General features: G+C 49.2%; 1 protein-coding gene across 1 annotated transcript in view; it reads left to right on the forward strand.

Moving 5' to 3' along the window:
• Nucleotides 1-12,903, forward strand: part of ptprt (protein tyrosine phosphatase receptor type T) — a gene marked incomplete at its 3' end in the record, with an annotated part of 227,370 nt that overhangs the window by 44,776 nt on the left and 169,691 nt on the right. Inside the window, exon 7 of the mRNA XM_079218368.1 lies at nucleotides 3,702-3,995. Coding sequence (XP_079074494.1) covers nucleotides 3,702-3,995 — 294 coding nt within the window. The remainder of the gene's footprint in view (nucleotides 1-3,701; nucleotides 3,996-12,903) is intronic.

A 12,903-nucleotide genomic window follows, 5' to 3' on the forward strand; every position in this document is an offset into this window, starting at 1 on the left:
CCGTAGGTGAAAAAAGGCAGTCCGTGAGATCTGTTTTACGTGGGAGCCAAAGGACAGGTCCTGGTCAAAAATAACTCAGAGATTCCTTACGGTGGTGGTGGATGCCAGAGTGATGCCATCCAGAGAAACCATATCATCAGATACTTGATTTCTGAGGTGTTCTGGGCCGAGTAGAATAACTTCAGTCTTGTCCGAGTTCAGCAGCAGGAAGTTGCAGGTCATCCAGGTTTTGATGTCTTTAAGACACGCTTGAAGTTTGGCGACCTGGTGGGTTTCATCTGGCTTGATCGACAGATATAGTTGAGTATTCTCGGCATAACAGTGAAAGTTTATGGAGTGTTTTCTGATAATATTGCCTAAAGGAAGCATATATAAGGTGAATAAAATTGGTCCAAGCACAGAACCTTGTGGAACTCCATGATGAACACCGGTGGTCATATGTGCGGCTGTATATGTGCGGCTGTATATGTGCGGCTGTATTCTTTGCGGCTGTATATGTGCGGCTGTATATGTGCGGCTGTATATTTGCGGCTGCATTCTTTGCGGCTGTATTCTTTGCGGCTGTATATGTGCGGCTTTATTCTTTGCGGCTGTATATGTGCGGCTGTATTCTTTGCGGCTGTATATGTGCGGCTGTAAATGTGCGGCTGTATATTTGCGGCTGTATATGTGCGGCTGTAAATGTGCGGCTGTATATGTGCGGCTGTATATGTGCGGTTGTATATTTGCGGCTGTATATGTGCGGCTGTATATGTGCAGCTGTATATTTGCGGCTGTATATTTTGTGGCTGTGTGTATAGGCCCATGTGGCCCTCCATCAGACATCCGACTCACCACTCTGCAACGAATCCTTACAATCTTCACAGTGATGCATTATCAATGTCTTCAGTCTCTTCTGACAAATGTTGAGAGTGATCTAAGTAAACTGTGAGGAGGAGGGTAGAAAGGTAGAAAACATTAATCTTCTTGTTGCCACAAGTTGGCACTATGAGTAGGATTCAGAGTTATCAGATGGATGTCTTCAGGGTCAGGAGTTCATGACATATGAGAAATGTGGAGCAGATTACATCATGTACGGCCGAGTTAAAACAACTTCCATTTTCATGGAAAATGGTGGTTTATTTGCCGCTGCTCTGCACTCACATAGTTCGATATTTTTAAAATCATTTTCCCTGCAAAGTTCTCAACATCATATTTCCAGAATTTGAAATCAATCGTGTTTAATCTCTAGGAGGAGTTTGTTATTCTACAACTCCCCAAAATGATGAAAATAGGCTAAAAATGCTGATATTGAGCAATTAACTGCAGCGCCCCCTAGGGTCTGAAAATTAGGGTATGTTAATGCCGTGTTCACACCTGACACCTTTACAGCTTCAGTTTACTCGCGCGAGTGAAACGAGGGTGTTCACACCAAACGTGAAAGATGGCGCCGTGAAGGGGGCGTGGCTTATCGCCGTCGCTTCTCTCTGTGAGAGACAAGCGACGAGCTTTCATTTCCGCTATCGACCATGGAATAAATAATCACTAGTTCTGCTTTATGCTTGTTGTGGAAGTCCCAAACATGTCGGAACATGAAACGCCCTCGTATTTGGGTTCATAACATCATCCGTAGCCGCACACAGTTCGGTGAATTTCACCGACTCCTCCAGGAACTGCGTCTGGCTTATCTCCGTAAAACGGATACCGTTTCCTTCATCCACCATGGAAATAACTACCAGTTCTGCTTTATACTACTTGTGTAAACTCCACATATGTGGAACATCAAACTCCATGGTGTCTGGGTTCATAATATCCGTAGTCCCACAACAGCGTCTCAATGAAGCCGCTGTCAGCGCTGGTTCAGGCGGAGCAGCAGCAGTTTCATTGAGGAACGGGAAGACGGCGGTGATGACGGGCAGAGCTTCTCAACGCTGATTCTCAACGCTGATTGGCTGACGCTGATTGGCTGACACAACTTTGCGTCACGCGATTTCTCCGCCGGAGTTGGGATAATTCAACTCGCGTGAATTTGCACCGCGTCCTTCACTCTGTTCGCCCCACGTCAAACGTTCAGTTCGCGCCACCTCAAACGCGTCTATCGCGCCGCCCCGGCATGTGCATTGACTTTGCATGTAATCTGGTCGCGCGTCAAATTCGCGCCGCGTCCGGTGTGAACACGGCATAAGGGTTGCGATGACATATGCTACACATTTGGTTAAGATAGGTCAAGTGATTTGGAAGTTATGTGTATTGACGTATTTAGGCACGCCCCTTAGTCCTTTGGTCCTTCTAAACACAACGAGATATCAACAAGCTTTTGAATTTTGTAAGAATTTTGTAAGAATCTAATTTGGCGCATACTGCATGTGTGCCAAATTTCAAGTAAATCGGTCATAGGTGGCAAAAAGCGTGGTCTTTCACAACTCAAGGGGGCGCTATAGAGAATATTTTTCATACCCAAATACGAGCCCCCTAAAATATCAAATTTTTCACCAGTCTTGATATGCATGTCAAATTTAGCAAGTTTTGGGGTATGCTAAAGCCAACTAAAACATATTTCTTTGGAGAGAACAATTAAAATAATTCTTCAAAATAAAATAGGTCCCTCTCCGTCGCTGTCGGTGCGAGGGCCCGAATATTGCTGTGAAAGAGATTATATTGAAGTCCACTGAGTTCTGTCTGAGCCCCTAACCATCAGAGCTGTCAATGGTACCAAACAGCTGACGATGCACTGAGAAAGTCGCTTCATGGAGCCCACTGGTCGTCAGTAGAGTGACCCACGTATAAGTCGTTTGCAGATGATTTTAAAGAGTCAGTGACGTAACCTTATATCTCAGCGTGGGAGTGTATCCCCACAGTATTACCTCATGAATCTGATGTTCTGTTTTTAGCCTACATCTTGTTTCATTCAGAGCCTTTTCTATTTTGACCATGTGTCTATCATTTCAACTGAATTTTAGACATCTCAATCTGAAAAGAAGCTACTGTCTCCAGTTTGCTTTTGACAAAACAAAACCGCAGGGAGCAATTAAACATCCAAAGCTTTTAGCTCGACAGAGGCCGTTATTTTAAATTAGTATAAAGTGAAAGTAGCTGTCAGCCTTTGTCAATGACATGATAGATCAGTGAGCTTTTCATTTACATCCCATGCAAACCATCTAGTATCTGTGGTTATGGTTATACACACACACACACACACACACACACACACACACACACACACACACACACACACACTCACACACACAGTCCGAGGCTGGCATCACAGCTGATTCATTTACACACTAACAGTTACAACATATAAAACGTGTACACTTTGACTCTCAGACTGGAGAAAGTCTTTTATTATGTTTATAGATATTTTTTAATTCAATGGAGTTCTGCAAATATCCTAAAAAGCAAATGGAACGTAAAAAACCACATGACGAAATGAGGATTGTTTTATGTGCTTGTTATGTTTGAAAAGCACACTGAGCACCCAAGGGTGTATTTTATGATTATAGTATTCCATACTGATTGTGAGAAGATGAGTAGTGATGTGAAGATGGGGCTCAAAACAAGCTGATGTCTTCTGATTGGCTGTCGGTCTGAACGGCATGACTCAGCAGGGCCAAATAGTTTTATTGACTTTCTTAATAGAATATTCTCAGATATTGCTCCACCGACAATGAGAATAAGATCAGAATGGACACTGAACGATCCATCTCTGCTCCACTCCACAGCTCCACCCACCCCCATCGCTCCGCCTGAGCTTCTAGCAGTCGGTGCCACTTACCTTTGGATCAAACCCAACGCCAACAGTATCATCGGAGACGGGCCGATCATCCTGAAGGAGGTGGAGTATCGAACCACGTCAGGTAACTGGGCAGAGACCCACGTCGTGGACTCCCCCACCTATAAACTGTGGCATCTGGATCCTGATGTGGAGTACGAGATTAAGGTCCTGCTCTCCAGACCTGGGGAGGGAGGAACTGGACCGCCGGGCCCACCGCTGGTCACCAGGACCAAATGTGCAGGTGGGTGAAGTCTCTTTTATCTTCTGGCATTGTTTTTTTGGGTTCTTTCCATTATTTGCTGTGTTTTTGATTCAATGTAGTTGCTGTTGCTCTTGCTTCTGTTGTTTAAGACCGTTCTATTATGATCTGGAATGCTCACGCTATGCTGACGAGAAGCTGCTGTTTTACTGAATGTACAAACTGAACACTCATCAAATGTAATGTTGACCGACGAGGTCAGGGTATGGACATGGTTAGGGTATGGACATGGTTAGGGTATGGACATGGTTAGGGTATGAACATGGTTAGGGTATGGACATGGTTAGGGGTATGGACATGGTTAGGGTATGGACATGGTTAGGGTATGGACATGGTTAGGGTATGAACATGGTCAGGGGTATGAACATGGTCAGGGGTATGGACATGGTCAGGGTATGAACATGGTTAGGGGTATGAACATGGTTATGAGTATGGACATGGTCAGGGGTATGGACATGGTCAGGGTATGAACATGGTCAGGGGTATGGACATGGTCAGGGTTATGGACATGGTCAGGGGTATGGGTATGGTCAGGGTATGGACATGGTTAGGGTATGAACATGGTTAGAGTATGGACATGGTCAGGGGTATGGACATGGTTAGGGGTATGGACATGGTCAGGGGTATGGACATGGTCAGGGTATGGACATGGTTAGGGGTATGAACATGGTTAGGGGTATGGACATGGTCAGGGGTATGAACATGGTCAGGGGTATGAACATGGTCAGGGTATGAACATGGTTAGGGTATGAACATGGTCAGGGGTATGAACATGGTCAGGGGTATGGACATGGTCAGGGTATGAACATGGTTAGGGGTATGAACATGGTTAGGGTATGGACATGGTTAGGGGTATGGACATGGTTAGGGTATGGACATGGTTAGGGTATGGACATGGTTAGGGTATGAACATGGTCAGGGGTATGAACATGGTCAGGGGTATGGACATGGTTAGGGGTATGAACATGGTTATGAGTATGGACATGGTCAGGGGTATGGACATGGTCAGGGTATGAACATGGTCAGGGGTATGGACATGGTCAGGGTTATGGACATGGTCAGGGTATGGACATGGTTAGGGGTATGAACATGGTTATGAGTATGGACATGGTCAGGGGTATGGACATGGTCAGGGTATGAACATGGTCAGGGGTATGGACATGGTCAGGGTTATGGACATGGTCAGGGGTATGGGTATGGTCAGGGTATGGACATGGTTAGGGTATGAACATGGTTAGAGTATGGACATGGTCAGGGGTATGGACATGGTTAGGGGTATGGACATGGTCAGGGGTATGGACATGGTCAGGGTATGGACATGGTTAGGGGTATGAACATGGTTAGGGGTATGGACATGGTCAGGGGTATGAACATGGTCAGGGGTATGAACATGGTCAGGGTATGAACATGGTTAGGGTATGAACATGGTTAGGGGTATGAACATGGTCAGGGTATGAACATGGTTAGGGTATAAACATGGTCATGGTATGAACATGGTTAGGGGCATGGACATGGTCAGGGGTATGAACATGGTCAGGGTATGAACATGGTCAGGGTATGAACATGGTTAGGGGTATGAACATGGTTAGTGGTATGAACATGGTCAGGGTATGAACATGGTTAGGGGTATGAACATGGTCAGGGTTTGAACATGGTTAGGGGTATGAACATGGTCAGGGTATGAACATGGTTAGGGGTATGAACATGGTTAGGGGTAACCAATAGATTTTTCAGACCGCGCACATTTTTCAGACCGCACAAACGATTTTTTTTCAGGGGTTAAAAATATTTTTGCGCCAGTGTTTCTGAGATAGGAGTGAGCCATCTCCACAATAATAAGATCTTTGATGTGACGCGTCGAGTCTTCTTGGCCAATCAGCGTCCCGTTTCTCGACACGCGCTCTCTGTACCTCTGCTAGCGCTCTGCCTCCATTAGCACCCCCACCCCGCTGTCCTCCTCCGGGCGCCAGGAGTGAAGCTCGCCCAGAGCGCCACATGAGCTCGGGCCGGCGCTGTTTAGGCTCCTCTTGGCGGGCCCTGCTCCAGCAGCTATAGGCTACCATGGAGAAAAGAAAGCAGAGCAGGCGCCCCAGAAAAAGGTCTGCCTAACGTTCAAACATGAGTGGCTAGATGAAATAGTCCAAACTGACACAGGTAGGATGAAAATTTCAGACATATTTAAATATGAAGAATATGAAGTTACTAAATTGTTTATATAGGCTACCTTTAGGAAAAATGACCCCATGTCAATTTAATAGGCCTATAATTATTGTTAAGCACTGCATTAGCATTTTTCTTTCAATGAAGTTCCACTTAAATGTTGTACCTGCTGAGAAATGACTAAACACCTTTGATACTTTTTTTTTATATATATCATTATCAGTCATAACCAGTGAACCAGTCATAACCTCCCCTTATTGAAGTTCAACAAAGATCCTTTAAGTTCAACTAAACTGACTGGTAAAACACCATCATTAAAATGTTCCCAAAGTCCAGACATTATAAAGGATATTGAATAAATATCAACCGTGTATACATATTGATGCATTTGCTGTCATCTCTTTGAATCCCCTATGGCTAACGCAGGCTTGTGGTCATTTTTGGCAGGTCGCGTGGTTGAGAATTGCTCACAGTGCTGAAATGTGCGCTCAGAAAAAAATTTATTTGCTCAGTGCTGAAAAAAATTAGATGGAACATTGGTTAGGGGTATGGACATGGTTAGGGTATGAACATGGTCAGGGGTATGGACATGGTCAGGGTGTCAGGAGGAGGAGGATGAGGAGGAGGGGGATAAGATGGAGGAGGAGGAGGATAAGATGGAGGAGGAGGATAAGATGGAGGAGGAGGAGGATAAGATGGAAGAGGAGGAGGAGGAGGATATGATGGAGGAGGAGGAGGAGGAGGAGGAGGAGGAGACGGAGGAGGAGGTGATGGAGAAGGAGGAGGATAAGGAGGAGGATAAGATGGAGGAGGAGGAGGATAAGATGGAGGAGGAGAAGGATAAGATGGAGGAGGAGGAGGATAAGATGGAAGAGGAGGAGGAGGATAAGGAGGAGGATAAGATGGAGGAGGAGGAGGATAAGATGGAGGAGGATAAGATGGAGGAGGAGAAGGATAAGATGAAGGAGGAGGAGGATAAGATAGAGGAGGAGGAGGAGGAGGAGATGGAGGAGGATGAGATGGAGGAGGAGGATAAGATGGAGGAGGATAAGATGGAGGAGGAGGATGAGATGGAGGAGGAGGAGGATAAGATGGAGGAGGATAAGATGGAGGAGGAGGAAGATGAGATGGAGGAGGAGGATAAGATGGAGGAGGATAAGATGGAGGAGGAGGAGGATAAGATGGAGGAGGAGGAGGAGGAGGATGAGGATGAGATGGAGGAGGTTAGGTCGGAACAATCATGGCCGTTAACGAGGATCCCAGCGGGGGTGTAAGGACACAACGAGTGGCAGTTCATTTAATAATTTGACAGCCCATCAGATATCTGTGTGTGTGTGTGTGTGTGTGTGTGTGTGTGTGTGTGTGTGTGTGTGTGTGTGTGGTCTAGTTAACCCAGGAGGCCACCATCACCACTCTTCTCGCTGTCTTGGGTCTCATCTATCTATCTATCGTTCTCTGCTGTTGTTTCTATTACGCCACACTTTCCTCTCATTCATTCATTGATATGTGTATTCATTCATTCATACATTTATACATTGATATGTGTGAGTTGGAAGTGATTTATATAGTATTTAGTAGCTAAAGTGGTTAATATAGTGTGTAGTGTCACGGTGGGGTTGTTGGGTTCGTGTGTGTTTGTTTGCGGCTGCTCGGCTCACGGCATGGACTACAGCGGCCTGACAAGGAGACACGGGGTGAGGATAGTGGGCTTCTCCTGCTCCCTAGAGGAGTGAGGGCTTCTCCTGCTCCCTAGAGGAGTGAGGGCTGTTCCTGCTCCCTAGAGGAGTGAGGGCTTCTCCTGCTCCCTAGAGGAGTGAGGGCTGTTCCTGCTCCCTAGAGGAGTGAGGGCTTCCCCTGCTCCCTAGAGGAGTGAGGGCTTCTCCTGCTCCCTAGAGGAGTGAGGGCTTCCCCTGCTCCCTAGAGGAGTGAGGGCTTCTCCTGCTCCCTAGAGGAGTGAGGGCTGTTCCTGCTCCCTAGAGGAGTGAGGGCTTCTCCTGCTCCCGAGAGGAGTGAGGGCTTCTCCTGCTCCCTAGAGGAGTGAGGGCTGTTCCTGCTCCCTAGAGGAGTGAGGGCTTCTCCTGCTCCCTAGAGGAGTGAGGGCTTCTCCTGCTCCCTAGAGGAGTGAGGGCTTCCCCTGCTCCCTAGAGGAGTGAGGGCTGTTCCTGCTCCCTAGAGGAGTGAGGGCTTCTCCTGCTCCCTAGAGGAGTGAGGGCTTCCCCTGCTCCCTAGAGGAGTGAGGGCTTCTCCTGCTTCCTAGAGGAGTGAGGGCTTCCCCTGCTCCCTAGAGGAGTGAGGGCTGTTCCTGCTCCCTAGAGGAGTGAGGGCTTCCCCTGCTCCCTAGAGGAGTGAGGGCTTCCCCTGCTCCCTAGAGGAGTGAGGGCTGTTCCTGCTCCCTAGAGGAGTGAGGGCTGTTCCTGCTCCCTAGAGGAGTGAGGGCTTCTCCTGCTCCCTAGAGGAGTGAGGGCTTCCCCTGCTCCCTAGAGGAGTGAGGGCTTCTCCTGCTCCCTAGAGGAGTGAGGGCTTCCCCTGCTCCCTAGAGGAGTGAGGGCTTCCCCTGCTCCCTAGAGGAGTGAGGGCTGTTCCTGCTTCCTAGAGGAGTGAGGGCTTCCCCTGCTCCCTAGAGGAGTGAGGGCTGTTCCTGCTCCCTAGAGGAGTGAGGGCTTCCCCTGCTCCCTAGAGGAGTGAGGGCTGTTCCTGCTCCCTAGAGGAGTGAGGGCTGTTCCTGCTCCCTAGAGGAGTGAGGGCTTCTCCTGCTCCCTAGAGGAGTGAGGGCTTCCCCTGCTCCCTAGAGGAGTGAGGGCTTCTCCTGCTTCCTAGAGGAGTGAGGGCTTCCCCTGCTCCCTAGAGGAGTGAGGGCTGTTCCTGCTCCCTAGAGGAGTGAGGGCTTCCCCTGCTCCCTAGAGGAGTGCGGCTGGCCGTGGGCCGGGTGGTGGGGCACGGCAGCGTGGTCTCCGCTGCCCGCATGAGCGGAGGGGTGGTGCTGTTCCTGGACAGCGTGGCGAAAGCCAGCATGGTGGTGGCGGACGGGGTGCAGGTGAACGGCGAGTCCGTGGCCGTCATGCCGCTCTCCGCGCCGGCGGTCCGGGTCACGGTGTCCAACGTGCCGCCGTTCATCAAGGACGAAGCGCTAGTGAGGGAACTGGGAAAGCATGGGAAGATTATGTCCCAGGTGAGGAAGGTTTCCTCTGGGTTCAAGTCGCCATTATTGAAGCACGTGGTGTCACACAGGAGGCAGGTGCTCATGGTTTTACATGGCCACGGCAGAGACCTCGACCACGTGGTCAAAGTGAGGGTGGAGGATTTTGATTATGTTATGTTTGCGACCTCAGGGTCGAAGTGTTTCGTGTGCAGGAGCTCAGGACACCTGCCCAGAGAGGAGAGCAGGTGAGGGCGCTGCAGGAGCTCCTGAGGGGGAGCCGAGGGCTGCAGAGCAGGAGCCGGAGGGCAGAGACCCTCAGAACGACCAGGCAGCACAGGAGGGGACAGGTGGGGTCCAGAAGGTGGGTCAGGAGGGGGTGGTGGCGAGTCAGGAGGGGGAGGGCAGGAGGACGTGGCACAACAGGTGGACGTGGTCCAGGGAGTGGACGTGGTCCAGGGAGTGGACGTGGTCCAGCAGGAGGAGGTGGGTGATGGGCAGGACAAGCAGGCGACTGCTGGAGGACAGGTGAAGGCCAGTAGTAGGCAGGGGGTGAGTGTAAAGGGAAGGAAGCGAGGCTGACATGGAGGAAGAGGAGGAAGGGTTTAAAGCCTGTCAGCTCAAGAGGAAGAGTGGGAGGGGGGGGGGGGGGGGGGGGGGGCTGGGAGCTCTCAGGCCAAGAAGGGACCAGGGGGCTCCGGGGAAGCCGGAGGAGAAACAGAGGAGGGCGAGTCCAGTGAGTTCTCTGACAGTTGTCTTACCTCTGGCTCCGAGACTGAAAGCCGTGTGGGCGCAAAGACATACAGTCTGGAACGAATTAGAACGTTTCTTAAAGACACGAAGGGAATGAGGAAGATAAAGCTAGAGGACTACTTCGCTGATAACGAGGGGTTGGGAGACTCTGCTAGGGATCTCCTCCGCAAGCAAGGAAGTGAAGGCTTCACTCAGCTGGAGCGCTTCAGAGTGAAGAAGCTCATAGTGAGGATCCTCGACGAGCTGCTAGAGGAGAGTGAGGTCATGAGGAGGATCTGTGGAACCAGGAAGTGAGCGGGGCCAGGAGGAGAGCTGGAGTCCAGCCGGCGGAGGACCTGGTGGTCCGAGAGACGGAGGAGGAGGAGGAGGAGGAGGAGGACGCTGCAGAGACCGGCAGAGGAGAGGAGGGCCGGCCTACACGGTACCGAGCTGCCTGCCTGCTGTGGGACGTCCCAGGGGGTCCTGGAGCAGAGCGGAGCGGACCGTCAGCGCTGGACGACACGCTGTGCAGCGCAGGACGGACGGACATGAGGAGGCCGGGCTTCATGGTTTCATATGAAGCCTTTTGTTTACTTATTGGTTTAATTTTTTCGTCGTCATAGGAACGACTTTTGGAGGAAAAGAAAAGAAAAAAAAGGAGTCATGAAACAGTGTGTTTAAATGAGTGTCAAATAAAGGTTTTGTAAAAGTCAAAAAAGTCTCTCTCTCTCTCTCCAGACACTATTCAATACTTCTGTTTATTATTTATTCTTCATTAAAAAGCTGAGGCATTGTATTTATTATTATTTTTTTTTTATGTTACTCAAGCAAAAGTAAATATTACCCCCTCTCTGTTTACTCTCAACCTAAACAACACGTTTTACTCACAATAATCATAATGAACAGGAAGAGGGACAAAGACAGAGACGACTGATGTGAAGTGGCACACAGGTGCTGGTCACTGTGTGTGTCTGTGTGTGTGTGTGTGTGTGTGTGTGTGTGTGTGTGTGTGTGTGTGTGTGTGTGTGTGTGTGTGTGTAAAGTGTAGTAGAATGGAACATGTGTTTCTGGCTAGCCGCGCAGCGTTGAGCTGTCACAACCAGTCACGGGTGCTTTGTGTGTGTGTGTGTGTGTGTGTGTGTGTGTGTGTGTGTGTGTGTGTGTGTGTGTGTGTGATGTGATTGGATCAGGCAGGTATGACAGATGTTCAAAAGCCTGCTGGCTGCTGGCCGTGTTGGCGTTGATGTGTGCGTGTTTGCCTCCACACATTCGTGTTCACCTCTCTGGTCCCGTCAGCGTCTACCGCTCCTCCCTACTTATCATATGCTACTGATGGGGAAGAAGCATAGCATGTGTTAACAATGTAGCGTGTGTTAACAATGTAGCATGTCAGAATCAGAATCAGAACCATTCATTGTCATGTATGTTTACACATACAAGGAATTTGTCCTGGCGGGAGGTGCATAACATTTAACAATAACAACAATAAACATTTAACGATAAACAAAGTGCAACAATGGGAGGGAAATTTACAATGAAATCTCCTATTCTACAGTAGAATATGAAAAAAAAAATTAAAATAAAGCGCACAGGCAACAGATGACAGTACTTAAGGTGAAATGTAAGTGTAGTGTGAAGGTGACACGTGTAGAGTGTAAAGTGGCAAGTGTGTTTAAATATGAGGAATGAAGGGATGTGCGGGGGAGTGACCGGTAAGAAATAGTCCTGTGGTGACAGAGTCAGTCAGTGAGGGACCTGGGCTCTGTTGATGAGCCCGACTGCCGACGGGAAGAAACTGTTAGTGTGGCGTGAGGTCTTGGTCCTGATGGAGCGTGAGGTCTTGATCCTGTTGGAGCGTGAGGTCTTGGTCCTGATGGAGCGTGAGGTCTTGGTCCTGTTAGAATGAGGTCTTGGTCCTGAAGGACTGTGAGGTCTTGGTCCTGATGGAGCGTGAGGTCTTGGTCCTGAAGGACTGTGAGGTCTTGGTCCTGATGGAGTGTGAGGTCTTGGTCCTGATGGAGCGTGAGGTCTTGGTCCTGAAGGACTGTGAGGTCTTGGTCCTGATGGAGCATGAGGTCTTGGTCCTGATGGAGCGTGAGGTCTTGGTCCTGATGGACTGTGAGGTCTTGGTCCTGATGGAACGTGAGGTCTTGGTCCTGATGGAACGTGAGGTCTTGGTCCTGATGGACTGTGAGGTCTTGGTCCTGAAGGAGCGTGAGGTCTTGGTCCTGATGGACTGTGAGGTCTTGGACCTGATGGAGCGTGAGGTCTTGGTCCTGATGGACTGTGAGGTCTTGGTCCTGAAGGAGCGTGAGGTCTTGGTCCTGATGGACTGTGAGGTCTTGGTCCTGATGGAGCGTGAGGTCTTGGTCCTGATGGAGCGTGAGGTCTTGGTCCTGATGGACTGTGAGGTCTTGGTCCTGATGGAGCGTGAGGTCTTGGTCCTGATGGAGCGTGAGGTCTTGGTCCTGATGGACTGTGAGGTCTTGGTCCTGAAGGAGCACGAGGTCTTGGTCCTGATGGGTCAGCTGCAGGTCGTAGCCGGCTGCAGGTCTGCAGCCCTTCTTCATCTTTCTGTCCTGTCTCTCTTATCCTCTGAAAATATTACCTTCAACTCAATCTTCCTTCTCCATAGCATGTGAATGAGCTCATAAACATCAGCGTGTTACTCTCTTTTCATAACGCGTTCTCCTTTCATCTTGTGTCTCCACTTCTTCTCCTTCCACCTCTGCTCTCCTTGTAAATTCATATTTTTATGTTCTGGATGATAATGTAAGTGTTGGCTAATATGTTGCCCTATAAAGATGGACTTTTAATTCACCCACTGTCCATAACTCTTCTGTTAGTACCGGTTCTCCTGCT

The sequence above is a fragment of the Taurulus bubalis genome, assembly GCF_910589615.1.
Source record: "Taurulus bubalis genome assembly, chromosome: 5".
NCBI lineage: Eukaryota > Metazoa > Chordata > Actinopteri > Perciformes > Cottidae > Taurulus > Taurulus bubalis.